The following is a 15,018-nucleotide window of genomic DNA, read 5'->3' on the forward strand; positions in this document are numbered from 1 at the left end:
TGTCAAACCATACTGTAATCCACGACGAAGCTTCCATTCACTCGCAAGTTTCAAATCATTAAATTTGACTGAGTTGGATACATGACTTAATGATCACACTGCAAATTAACAGTAGGATCAATTACATCCCACGATCTCAAACTATAGTTTAAATTTCAAATTGGTTCATAAACTTCGAAATATTTTAATTGAGATCATAAAATATCAGTATTATATCAATTAGATTTTGTCAATTTAGTCATTAGGTTTAAGTGTATAATACCAGTTCAAGTCTATCACGGAACATATCTAAAACATGTGGATTAAAGGTATCTTAGACGTAACGTGTTAAAAATAGTAATATTAGAATTTATGATTGACGTATTTATAATTTGATTAATGCATTTAAAATATGTTTCACCTCATATTTGAGTTATCGTTTAATACTCACGCTAATGTTTAGACTGACGAACAATGCGAATACTTTAGAGACTCAATAAGAACATTTTGAAACTAAAGGACCAATTGAAAACATAAATCATAATTTGAGGACCAACCCTAATAATAACACTGCATCACTACGTCACTCTTTTGATTAAAAGTCAATACAAATCCACCTCTTCGCCAAGCAAATACAAAGTCAAAATCTTTAGCCGCAATAAATAAAAAAAAATTATAAAAAGGTGAAACATTTTATTTACATTTATAGTCTCCAACCCTAATTAAAACAAGAGGAAGATTCCATTTTACTCGCAAGAATTTCATCTTTTTGCTTTATTTTGACCAAGTTGATACAAAATTTAATATTTAAGTCCCAAAGTCCTCCATTTCTCTTTTTCAATCAAACAAATCCCCCTTCAAAAAATCCCCATTAACCCAAAATTTTCAAATGTTTCATCCATTGATCTGTGGAGCTTCTAATCATCAAGAAAATGCTGATTCTGATCATAAAAGCCATAACAAAGACAACAACAAGAACCCATATTCCGACCGCGGTCTCGACAAGTTTTCTGCACTTTTATCCGAGCTTGAAGACAAGAAACAAAAGATCTATTTACAGACAGGTTCTCGAGACATATCCATGGTTCGTTTCATGTACAAAGATTCAACAGATTTTGTCCCTGTCGTTGTAAAGCTCAAAGACAAAGAACCAAAGCCAAAACCTGTTGAAACCAAACAACAAGAACAAGAAGCATGGGATCATAAGCATTCAATGGAAACCTTAAGTGAAGCCAAAGATGTAATGAAGAAGATATCAAGATTACAACCAGACAAGCAGAAGAACAAAAATGGGTTTTCATGGAAGCGACCATATTTTTATTTACCAACATTTTTTGTGTTGGTTTTGGTGTTATTAGTGTTCTTTGGAAGATCGGTTTCGATATTGGTAACTTGTGTTGGATGGTATATGGTTCCTACAATACAAGGAGGGAATTACAGTCATGTAAGAAGAGGAATAATGAAGAAGAAGAAGAAAGATCATGTAAGAAAATTGAGCAATGAATCTGAGGTTGTTCGAAGTAAGTCTTCATCTCCTGTTCGTGATTACCGTAAGAAAAGCTGATTATGTTATGTAATTATTCTTTTTTGCTTTTGGCTGTGTTTTTGGTGTTGGATTGAAGGATTCAATTCATTCTTTTGACTGTAACTTGAATTTGATAATGGGAGCTCTGCCCTAAACAACTGTTGGATTTTAGTCAAGAAAATTCTAGATTTAGTTTTGAATATTTTGAAGTTTTAATTTCGTCCTTTTAAAGTTTAAGGTTTAATCCTTTGACTTTTAATTTAGTGTATCTTGGTATTGTATAATATTATTAATACTTTCAATCTGATTAACTATTTAGGGTTTGAATCAGGTAATTATTTTTATATCAGGATTTGAATATTTTTCTAAGTTAAGCCTTGAGCTTGACAATTATTCTCATATTGAAGTTTTAAATTTTTTTTTTTTGTTCAAGTTCAGTGGCAATCTAAAATTAGATGTGCTACATAACAATCGATTCAAAAGAAGAAAAAAATAATATTCCACCATAACAATCGATCTAAACATATAAACAATCAATTTTTGGGAGGGCTATAGTATAAATACAAAGGAGAAAATTGCAAAAATCTTAAACCTTTGGGGACCTACTTATATTTTTGAGAGAATCATAGTATATCTACTAGGCTCCGCCATTGTTCAAGTTAGTTCCTAATAGTTTTAGATAAACCCTAAAGTTCAGCCTTGGGAATAATTGTCCAGTTCAAGAATTAACTTAGACAGAAAAAAGTTTAAGCCCCAATACGAGAATAGTTGTTTAATTTAGGCCCCTAATGTGGGAATAAATGCTAATTTCAAAATTTAACTTAGACAAAAAAAAATTAAAGTTCCAATATAAAAATAATTATCCATCAGGACCTCAAATATTAATTTAATCCATGCTAAAATACTATTTTAAAATAATCAAACCAACTCCAAGTAATAATAAATTTATATAACAGTCTACTGCTTATCATTATTTAAAAAATTACCTCGTCACAGTAACTATATAAATTAACAATGATAACATTATAAAAAATGAATATTATGCTAACTTAAAGTAGATAGATAAATTATAATATTTTATTGTATTCAAATAAAGTTTAAAAATATTTATTTAGGTATAAATTAAAGACAAAAAAAGTGATGCAGATAAATATTAAAATTGATAATTTATTGACTTTAATATAATATTTAGTACTTGAGTTTGACATTTTTTATACAGATTTATTTTTATCCAACACGATATTTGTATTTGAGAAAAGCTATATAATTTGATATCCAAACATAACGATTTTAATTTTTAAATGATTACTTTAGGATTTAGTGTTTATTTAATGAAATTTAATTATTTATATTATTGGGTTTAGATTTTCGTGATTTTCTTAATAGAATAAATCAATATAAGTTGTTACTTTGTTTAATTTGTTAAATGCAATTTGGTGGTTGGGATTTCCTTTACGGGTTTTAAAGTTATTTTTATGAAAGGTGGATTGCTAACGTTATTAGTTCATTATAAATTTTATCAATTCATTCTTAAAACCGAATTAAATTTTTTATCACTATTACGTGTGAATGTCAAAATAAATAACTTTTACTAAAATTAAATATTACATTAGAAAAATCAAAATCGAGTACTAAATGATGTATTAAGCATAACTTATTAAATTTCAAATAAAAATTGAAAATTTTATTTAATTGTTATAAAATTACAAATAAAATATCTAAATAAAATAATAATAATAATTCTTTTATTTTAGTTAGTATAGATTTATCCAAGCATGGCCCATTAGTGTCATATATTTAGTGTTTAGCCCAAAACCTTAAACCCTTGCTGTTTAGTGGACTTGGATACGAAAAATAAATAAAATTTATAAACAAACAAATTTATGTGACATATTTAATAGGTCAAATTCTGTTATTAGACCCTGTATTTTGTGTAAATTGTGAATTTAGTACTTGTATTTTAATTTGTAAAATTTTGTCCCTATACTTTTCAAAATTTGAAATTTTAGTCATGACCCAATGGTAGCAGTTAAATTTGTTTAGTTAAATCATGTTATTAGTCCTATATTATGCACAAAGTTATAGATTTAGTCCAGGTTCACTAATTGGATCATTCTTAGTGGTTATATTTTTTGAATTTCAAAATTTCAGTCTTAATGCAAACGAAAATCATTAAATCTATTAACTGATTTTTCTTGTAAGTAATATGTAAAAATAAAATACAAACAGAGCATTACACATGTGATAATATGTTTGACGCTTCAAATTTTAAAAATAACAGAACTTAGCTCAATAAATTTAATAGTTGTCATTTGGTTAGGACTAAAAGTTTCAAATTCTAAAAGTACAGAAACTGAAAATGACCAAATTAAAGTATAAGTACTAAATCCACAACTTATGCAAAGTGTAGGGTCTAATAGCAGAATTTGACCTATTTAATAAAGTGAACTTGAGCTTTCAAAGCCTGCAAAAACAACAACTTGGCCACGTTTTGTTTGTTGGATAATGGTGAGATAAGTAATTTATTACGTAACTATCATATGATTTCCACAAAGTAAGGTATTTGGTATATTTGATAAAATATTAATTTCACCTGATTTTTTTACTTAACGTGGGTGGTAGTCACTGTTGTTTCAATCGTATAGATCGAGAAGAAAATTATTAGATTAATTGATCTGAGAATTAGTACGGATCGATTAAATTAGGTGGTTGAATATGACTTTTTATTTTAAATATATTATTTTATTTTTTTAAAATTTTTTATTGATTAATTTAATTGAACTGGACAAGCCTCTTGAATTGACAAATTGATGGCCTGACCAGTTCGACCACCTGTCCCGTTCTAAAAATTTTGATGATAGCTTTCATCTATATCAAAGTAAATATATATAATAGAATTTCTCACACAAGAATTTCACATATAAAAATTCTAATTATATATTCGTATTTATATAATTATTAAAAACATTATGAATAAAAAAATAACATGAGAAAATGACATTATATAATTATATATTCATATTTTGCATCTATAGTCATATTAAAATAATATGAATGAAGAATATAAGTAAAACACAAGATTTAATAAACAAATCAAATCACATATGATTTTAATACAAAACACTTTATGCACGAAGTGTGTTATTTTCGTAAATAATTTTTTTATAAAAAAAAGAAGATAAATTAACTGAATTTCGACTAAATTAGGAGTCAAGTTAGACAAGACGGTTAAATGAGAGGTGAGCTCTCTAACATTGTTGTCTTTTTTCATTTACAATACTCGGACTTAAAACTTTATTTAAGGTTAAGTTCTGGTATTAGTCTCTATACTTTACGAAAGTTGTAGATTTAGTCCCTATACTTTTTGAATTTTAGAATTTTAGTCATGACCCAAACAATAACAATTAAATCTATTTGGTTAAATTAAATTACTAATATTGTACTATGCAGAAAGTTGTAGATTTGGTCTATGTTCTCCACGTGGATCATTTTAAGTCTCTATACTTTTCTAATTTCGAAATTTCATTCTTGACGCAACTAATAGTCGTTAATCCATTAACTAAATTTTTAGTGAGTAATAAGCGGAAATAATAAACTGACATGAAATTAATAATATGTTTGGCGCATCGATTTTTGAAAAATAGAAAAACTTAGGTTAGTGAATTTAATAGTTAACGTTTGTGAGGACTAAAATTTTAAAATTTACAAAATAAATGACTAAAAATGATTAAATTAAAATACATGAATTAAATATATAATTTTTGTAAAATAAAAATTCAGAACTTTATTTAAAAATATTTATTTTTTACAATTCAACCCAATAAATATATATTGATAATAATATCACAATTTTCCTTTTTATTTTATTTTCCTTGCTTTGTAAGATAAAGATGTCATAATTGCAACAACTTAGACCAAACAGTAAAAAATATCATATGTTTAACTTGTTAGCTAAAATATTGCAAATATAAATTGAAACAAATTATAAAAATATTTTTCCTTTGTTTCTCTTTTTTAATAATAATTGAATCTTCTACGTTTAAAATAGTAATAAAAAAAACACAAGCATGGAGAGTGTTGCTTTTAGAAAAAAATATATTAATGTTGACACTTGAGGGAAAGACTGCCAAGTTTAGGGACTAATTTGAACAAAAAAAGTTTAAAACTAAATGTATGAACAATTGTCTAATTTAGTTTGGGCCTCAATACAAAAACAATTATTAAGTTTAGGGACTAATTTGGATAAAAAAAATTTAGGCCACAAATAGTGATTTAACATTGTAAAATATATGCTTTTTAGAGTTTACAAGTATAAAATAGTTTAATCAAATCAATACAAAGTATAAGTAGATGAAGAATCAGAATATAACCAAACAAAACTCACTTATGACAATTGCTTATGGTGGAACTGGAAATTCGCACATGGTAATTGCACACGGGAGGGACAAGTATATATATTTGATACTTTTTTATGGAAATTTTAATCTATAGAACTCTAACATTACGATTCTAACAATTAATTGATTTAGCCGATTGAGTTTCATATTATTTATCATCGTTGTTGTTACAATAATTTAAAAGATACGAGTTCAAATACGTTTAAGCATATAATATCTTATTTGAACAAAGATTATACTTAATTTAAGTATCGAAAAGATTCATAATTTTAAACCAACCAAAAGAAAATAATGCTTCAAATGAAATACTACTAAAAAGATATTTACTAGAAAGATTATTAAGTGTACCAATCATAATTAAAAATTAATAGGTAGGCATACATAGATTAATGGATCATTATATCTAATTAAATAAAATATCTACAAGTCATTTAATTTAATATTTATTAGATCATAGAGTTGAATTCTATAGTTGATATAATTAATAAGTGAGTCCACTTACTAACAATTTTTTAAATTAATATCGATGGATTATTTAATTAAATTAGACTGATTGAAAAGAGAATTAATGACTTGATAGATTTAATTATTGATCTAATTTTAAAAATTTTGCTCAAAACCTACACACAGGGGCAAAGGCAGGGGCTTGCATGGGCCCGCCTCCTAAAATATAAAATTATTTTTTAGGTCTTTAAATTTTTTTTTAAATTTTAAATTAGTAAAGGTAAAATTACACTTTGGCCCCCCTAAAATTATAAAAATTTTGATTTAATCATTTACAAATTATAAAGATATAAACTATAAAAAATTAAAATTTCATCTGGCCCCCCAAAAAAAATTTTCTGGCTTCGCCCTTGCCTACACATAAAATTGGACATTATAATTTTTGGCTCTTGAATTTGGCATCTAGGTTCAATTTGGTACCTGTACTTTTTTTGGTCCCTAAACTTGAAAAATATAAAAGTTTGATGATGTGACATTTTGAGATTGTGTCACACCATCACTTGAAAATTAAATAATTTATAAAAATTTCCAGATTATATGAGGTACAATCTCAGAGTCTTACCTTCAGTGTTTTAATGATCGAACTAATGGTTGAATAAGTTACACCACCGGTTCCTGATTCAAGCAGTTCATTTGGTTCAACTGTCTAACCGAGTAGTTAAATGAATAATAAAAATTCATAAAAATCTAAAATAATTTTTAAAAAAATATTAAATTGGTTCAACCTCTTCATTTGTTGATTTTTGTCCCGATGTTCAATTTTTATCAATTTTAAGCAGTTTTCGAGTCAACCTGTTCAACCTCGTTGTTTGAACCATTATATCGATCAATTCTTAATTTGTCTGATCCGATCTTATTCTAGTAACATTGGTCACATCACCAAATCTTGATAAAATCTAAGTTTAAGAGCCGGAATAAACCTAGTTACCGAATTCAAGTACCAAATAGAAGAAATTTATATTATCTAAAAATATTAATATTATCTGGTCAAATCGTCGTCATTTTTCAAAACACTGCGTGTTAAATTAGCAATCAAGAAGTCAATGGAAGAACAAAGCTGTTACTACTTATTTTATTCTACTCTCTTATTTATTTATCCATTTTCATCTCAGTTTCCTCTTATAAGTATTCCTTTGAAAATCAAAATACCTAAAGATCATCAAAAATACAAAATCAACACAACCCCATGATTACAAAATGCTCAAAATCTAAACCAAGCTCAACAGCAATGGATCCTGTAATATGGAGCAAGTTACCCCAAGAACTACTCGAACACATACTGTGTTTTTTGCCTCTTAAAACGTTTTTGAGCTTAAGGTCAACGTGTAAGCATTTCAATTCCCTTGTATTCTCTCCTACTTTCATTATCAAACACAGTTCTGGTTCTGGTTCTGGTTTATGTTCATTTTTGTTGCTTTCACACCAACAGTTTTACAGTCATTTCCCTTTGTACGACACCATTATTGGGTCATGGCGTGATTTAGCACTACCTTTCTCTTTGTTTCCTCCTTTTGGTTCTTCACAATTCAATCTTATTTCATCGTCTAATGGTCTTTTATGTTTTGCCCTACCAAGCTGTTGTTCTTTTTTAGTATGTAACATGTTAGCCAAATCATCAAGGGTTATTGAACTCCCTTTTTTCCCATTTTCATTCGAGCTCCTCACTCTAGTTTCAACCCCAAAAGGGTACAAAATCTTCACCCTTTGTACCAAATTCTCTTCCAATCAAGCCTTCGTGTACGACTCGGTGGTCCATTCTTGGACCGAACACGATGGTTATCAACCACTTTTATTCGAAAATTTCCATCAAGAAGGTGCGTTCTACGATGGGTCTTTATGTTTCACCACACCGGAGCCATTTTCAGTGGTGTGTTTCGACTTGGGAACCGGCAAATGGGGGAATCTCAACGTTGAAATGCCGAGGGAACTAACGTTTGTGAGGCTAGTAAGTGGTGTTAGTGATAGGAAAAAGTTGTATATGTTGGGTGGTATTGGGAGGAATGGGATTTCAAGGAGTATGAGATTGTGGGAATTAAAAGAAGGAAAGAAATGGGAAGAAATGGAGAGATTGCCTGAATTGATGTGTAGGAAATTTGTGTCTGTTTGTTACCATAACTATGAACATGTGTATTGTTTTTGGCACCGTGGGATGATTTGTGTTTGTTGTCATACTTGGCCGGAGATTTTGTATTATAAGGTTGAGAGAAGGAGTTGGCATTGGTTACCAAAGTGTCCTTGGTTGCCTGACAAATGGAGTTGTGGGTTTAGGTGGTTCTCTTTTGTTCCTCAACTACATGCTTTGGCTTGATTAACTTGTTGTTTTCTTTAATGTTGTTATTGTCTTTCTTGTTTGCCAAACAATGAAAATGAAATTTGATGTATTGTTAATCTTAGTCGGTGTGATAGTGTGATGGTTAATGTATCACTCTATTTTTAATGATACAAATTGTTGGATTTGTTGAATGTAATGATAAAGTACACTGATTTTTATTTTTATTGAGAAAACTTATATATCAGAGATGATATTATTAAAAGTGGCAGACAAGAACTCTAATAGCAGGGGCCTTGCTCCTCCAAAGTGGTAGAATTACTTTAGGTACCCTTTAAGAATTGTAAGAATACCTGTTAGTATAGTTGTAAAATTTTATTTTGGCCCCCTGAACATTTATACTTTACTTACTGTCCCTTCAAGAAAAATTTCTATCTATTAGTCTTTATAAATTGTAAAATGAATAAAATGAATATGAAAGATATATTGACAGTATAAAAAAATAACTTATTGGATGTATTGTTTCTCCTTCGTCTAGCAATCATTTGCTTATGTAATAAGTAAAAGTAAAGGGAGTTGAGTATTCTTATACATTAACCCAGAGAAAAGCTGAAAAGGAGTTTTTCTTAAACAATTATGAAGTATCATTTTTATCCTCTCAATTTAGGTCAATTTGAATAGAAGATCCTTTACTATGAGTTTTTGGAGGATTTAGTCCGTATATATTATAATTTGATATTTTTAGTCCTTTTACTTTTTTGCAATGTGCATTTTTAATCTTGGGGTAACTTTTTTCCATTTATTCTATCAAATAACTTGGCATGACTTATTTTTTGAACATGGAATGATATCACATATACATAGGGATGAAGTCAAACTTTTCTTAGAGGTCAGAATTAGATTATAATTTTTATATTGTCAAAATATAAATTTATTATTGTATTAATTTATAATTTTATAAAATTTGAAGGGTCCAAACTAATAATTTGGGAGCAAAATTAATTTATAATTTTAGAGGGTTAGAATTAAATTATAGAGTTTAGGAGCAAAATGAAAATATATCATTCTATTAATTTGCACCAATTTGGGGACCGCCCCTAGCATCATCCCTGTATATACACCTTTACATTTTTGCATTCTTAACAATAATGGTTAATTTTCAATTTTAGTCCTCTATACTGTGTTAAAATTTGAGATTTGATCTTTATACTTGAATTTTTTTATATATAATTTGGTACTTCAATATTTATAATGTCATTAGTTAGTTTAAATATTTTATTTTAATTAAATTGTTGACGTAAATTTAAAGATTTGTTAACATCATTAATATTTTTTTGTTAAATTCAAGTCCATTATAACGCAATTTTTAGTGATACGATTATTGAGTGAGTACTTTTTTAAAAAAATTTAGAACATCACATCAATAAATTTAACAGAAGAATTTAACGGTGTTAACAATTAAATCCAATTTTAAATTCAAAAATAAAGAGACTAAATTCTTAAAAACAAAAAATTAGGGATTAAATTTTAAATATATAGAGAGTACAAAACTTGGAGCATATTATAAGCTTTAAATTTTAACTATTTAGTAAAAAATAATTAACCCAATGTGAAGTATAGGTCAAAAACCATGCTAGTTGTTGAAAATAAAATTACGAAAATTACATACCTTAATAATTTTAACAAATGTACTTTTATGATTTGTTTTAACTACAATCTCCTTTCAAACATAGTATTAAAGGGTAAAAGTACTATAGAGGCCCATATATTAAGAGTTAGATTGTATTTTGTTCCCTTTATTAAAATAAATGAGCAAATTAGTCTTTGTACGCTAGACTAAAGAGTAAATTGATATTTTTTAATAATTTTTTGTTTCATTTTTACTGTTAAAAACCGGCGTTGCTAATAAAATAACCAAACAATTACATGCGATGTGCCATGTATACCTCAATGTGATGTACAAGGATCAATTTGTAATAATAGAAATAGATTAAATTTTTAACAAAATGATAAATATACTCTTTAATCTAATAAATAATAACTAATTTGTCTTTTTATTAAAATGATTATTACAAAATACTTTCATGATACTTTTTATCGATACTTCATATTCTAAGTTCGACAACAGCTGAAATGTTTAAAATAAAAAGGAAGTTCCCATTTATATTCATTTATTGTTCTTACTTGCTTTTGGTTCAATATTTATGATTACTTTTAATGATAAAAAATGGGCTAATTGCCTCTCAATGTCAACTATTATTATTATTATTACTAAACTTATGATATACTCATGGATAAAAAATTTATGGAGTGAATATATTTATTTAAAATTTAAGTGGTACTTTGATTGTAATATTAAAATCAAAGGTTTTATATACATGGTGTTTTTTATTCAAATTTTATGATTGCCAATTTACTCGATCAATGATTTAAATATAAGTTTGTTTGTATTTTTGGTAAAATTGAATAAATTGATTTTTAAAAATTGAAATAATTTAATCCATGTTAATTTTGAAAGTGAGTAATTAAGGACAATTAATCACGACGTTAATATCTTCTATAAATTGTACATAATTTTGATTAGTATAGTAACAAAATTTAACTTTTAATGTTTACATATTTTGTATTAAACTGCTCTTGAAAAGAATCAATTTGTTTAATTTTGAATTTACTTTGGAAGAGGTTAAAAAGGGGAACACCAGATCGATAGATCACAATTCAAGTTTCAAAAAACAAATACATTTTTTATCATGTACAAACTCGAACTTAAGCTACATCCAAAAAAAAATTTACACAGTCAGATCAAACAGGAGAACTGAAAATAAATATTTTTAAAGATAAAGAAAAATAGTGCATGGTCCAAGGAAGTGATCCGTTTTACACGCTTCAAGTTGGAAGGCAAGTGGGCGATCATCTAATGTTTTTATTGCATTTACTTAATTTGATGACCTCAAGTATTGAATAAATAAATAAAGATATTTTGATTGCTAACTTAAGTCATATTTATGAGAGTTTTTTTTTTTCGAAATTTTTTTGCCTCTTTTTATCTTAAAAATTGGGTAAATTAGTTCTTATATATTAGATTAAAGAATAAATTGGTCCTTCTGATAAAAATTTCATCCATTTCTACAGTTAAATTCTGGTCTCTATACATCAGCACGTGTCATTATTTGGTTCTTTTGTCAACCATGTCAGTTTTTAATAGTAGAAATAGATAAAAAAAAATTTAATAGAAATGACTAGTTTGCTCTTTGATCTAATGTACAAGGGCTAATTTGCTCACTTTTAGAATGAAGAAACAAAATGCAATTTAACTCTTAATATAAAAGCGTTTATGATGCTTTTACCAAAAATAACTCCATCCTTGAATAGATATGATTTTAAAATTACAATCAAAATATCTTTCTTTATTTATTTGTTCAACGCTATGCAGTCATAGATTTAAGTACATGTTATTAAAACAAATAATATTTGTTTTTTAGTAAATGGGGCAAAATGCAATCTGATAATTAGTACAAGAGTTTCTGTAATAATGCAATCTGACAATTAGTACAAGAGTTTCTGTAATATCTCTACCGTTATTTGTTTAAATTTGAAATTTGAGAGAATTTAAAAAAAAAATATTATGTTTAAAAACAAGATTAGGGAAAAAAGTTTAAACCTGTTTCAAATCTGAATTGGATTTGAGCTCCAACATCCAATGCTAGACTTAATTTAATTCGTTAACTTTTTTATACAATTAATATTTTAATAATTTAGTCGTTGAATTTATCAAGATATTTATACTTATCATGTAAATTTTTGATCAATCCGATATTTCTATCATACCGATCTAAAATATTGTATATATTAATATATATTTAATGGTTGAAAGCCTCTTACATTAAAACATAATTAGAAAATTTTAATTTATGCCAAACTTGACATGCATGATTTATATAAACGGTGCATGCAATGTGACGATTGGATTATTGAAATATTAAAGCTTAATACACGCTTTAGTCCCTAAAATATATCGTTTTTCTCACTTTTGTCCTTAATTTTTTTTGACTCACTTTAGTCCCTCGTTATCAAATGTTCCCAGTTTATTCTTTTGATGAAAAAATATTTTAAAATTTACAAAAATTATTAAAATCATTTAAAAATAAAAAATTATAAAATTACAAAAACATATAAAAAATAATGAAAATTTTTATAAATGACTAAAATAACTAAAATTATTTTTAACATCTAAAGGACTGAACTGGGAACGTCTAGTAATGTTAGGGACTGAAGTGGGCAAAAAAATTTTAAGGTCCAAAGTGGGAAAAGAGGTATATTTCAAGGACTAAAGTGTGCGTTAAGCCAAATATTAATCATATAAAAAGTTTTGAAAAGGTGCAAAACTACTTTAGTTTAATACCGACGGAAGTGCATCTCTCCTCAATATTATAATGTAAACATTAAAAGATATGCTAAGTTGTCTATATTTAAATTTTTAATAAAAATTATTAAATTAAAATAACGCATAAAGCAACATTTAGTCCTTGAACTTGGCAACCTTTTCACATTGATCCTTGAACTTTTTTTGTCCATAATCAAATGAAACTTTTAAATTTTTTATTATATATTTTTAAAGATTTTATATAAATATTTTTTAATTTTTAGGTGATGATAGCAAAATTCTAAGTGTCATGTTATCATACCTTAATGAAATCCAAGTTTAAGAATTAAATTATAAAACCTATTAAGTTTCGATCCTAATGTGAACAAAAGGGTTTAAGTATCAAATTACAAAAGTTACTGAATTCTTTTAACTTTAAAAATAAAATAAAAAAAAAGAAAATTTTAAATAAATAGAGAAATGAAAATGATTTGATTAATTAGATGAACTTAAAAAATTAAGATTTATATTTTAAATCTAGTTAGCCTTAAACAAACATGAGATGTATTAACTCTATATATAAGCCCGGGATCAAATCTTTCTCGACCCATCAACACTTCTAATGAAAGGTAATATGAAGTATTGGATTTTGGGTGACAAAACAGTTTGTGAAATTTGAACCCTAAGGACGATTGGGCTTTAAGCCCATAAAATAGCCCACCATAAATAAGAGTAAGTAAAGTGCCATATTGGGCCAACAATTCATTCATTGTATGCTATATAAAGGTATTTCCAACTTAACATTAATAGTGTGATTGATAATAGTTTTAATTTGACTTAATATAAAACATTTTAACAAAAACGTACTGAATAAGATAAATAGGTAGGTAAATATTTTGTCACTTAATGTAATTTTATTTTAGTAAAAATAAAATAAATAATCATTTTAAAAAATGAGATATTCAAATTTCCACATATGTACCTTTATCCAAAACTATGAAAAATAATATAAAATATTATATTAGTAAGATTAAAATTTAAAAAAATTATTTTTAAGATTAATATTTACTTCTATCAAACATCATAATTATATCTCGTACTTATATTTACTCATTTATCAAAGAATTTTTAATATAAATTCAACACTTACAAAATTTAGCAAGTAAAAATTCAATACTCAATCTTTTAACACTTAAAATTTTAATTTATCAAAACACCCTTAAGTAAGAGATAATTCTACCATAAGACTACACTATTTACTAAAGTAATTACCAAGTAATTAAAACTTAATTGAGCTTGCCAATTGAGTCTTAGTACAATTGGTATCGTTGTCACTGTAACAATAAGAAGAATGTAAGTTCAAGTGCATTTAAGTGCGTATTATCCTTCAATTTACACATTATGTTAAAAAATCTTATTTAATTGACCTTGTTTTACTAATAAAAAAAACTTAATTGACCTTGCAAATAAAATATTTAAGTGTTGACTTGAATGGAGCGCTAGTTAAAATTATTATCATATGGTATATAAAAACTTATTTAAATAGTAATAACAATTTACCTTTAAAAAATTAAAGAAAAATGTTTGGAAAGGAGGATAGCATAAGACTACCTAAAAATGATGGTTGGAAAAGTTCATGATTCGAGTTGAATTGAGTTTGGGTTGAACTTATGTATGGTATTGGTATACCTTATACTTATATAAATTTGTCTCGATTTGTAATATGAGTTTCAAATTTTATCTAAATTCATCCATATTTGTAAATGATTAATTCAATTCAACGAAATATTTTTATCCAATCCTTTCGGATATTATATGAAATTTCCACATGCACTTGGACGAGTTTAATGGTGGCCAAAAAAACCTAGAAATGTTCATTGCCTTTCACTTTAAATGAGTAGTTTAAGTGCTAAAGTAACTAAAGTTGATTGGCTTCCAATATTAAAAAGCAGTAATCAATTAACAGCCAATCAAAATCTCA

The 15,018-nt window shown here is 26.6% G+C and overlaps 2 protein-coding genes across 2 annotated transcripts; both read left to right on the top strand.

The window, feature by feature from the left end:
* The first annotated feature begins 716 nt into the window (after positions 1–716).
* Positions 717–1,815, top strand: LOC108484861 (uncharacterized). The gene has a single exon (XM_017788751.2). The coding sequence runs from the start codon at positions 869–871 to the stop codon at positions 1,541–1,543; it is 675 nt and encodes a 224-aa protein (XP_017644240.1). The 5' UTR covers positions 717–868; the 3' UTR covers positions 1,544–1,815.
* A 5,691-nt stretch (positions 1,816–7,506) lies between these two features.
* On the top strand, positions 7,507–8,910 carry LOC108485815 (F-box/kelch-repeat protein At5g43190-like). Its single transcript, XM_017789663.2, has one exon. The coding sequence runs from the start codon at positions 7,592–7,594 to the stop codon at positions 8,711–8,713; it is 1,122 nt and encodes a 373-aa protein (XP_017645152.1). The 5' UTR covers positions 7,507–7,591; the 3' UTR covers positions 8,714–8,910.
* Positions 8,911–15,018: the final 6,108 nt, after the last annotated feature.

The sequence above is a fragment of the Gossypium arboreum genome, chromosome 6 (genome assembly GCF_025698485.1).
Source record: "Gossypium arboreum isolate Shixiya-1 chromosome 6, ASM2569848v2, whole genome shotgun sequence".
NCBI classification, from domain to species: domain Eukaryota; kingdom Viridiplantae; phylum Streptophyta; class Magnoliopsida; order Malvales; family Malvaceae; genus Gossypium; species Gossypium arboreum.

Coding starts and splice junctions, on each gene's coding strand:
- LOC108484861 (XM_017788751.2), top strand. CDS start 869: ATGTTTCATCCATTGATCTGTGGAGCTTCTAATCATCAAGAAAATGCT.
- LOC108485815 (XM_017789663.2), top strand. CDS start 7,592: ATGATTACAAAATGCTCAAAATCTAAACCAAGCTCAACAGCAATGGAT.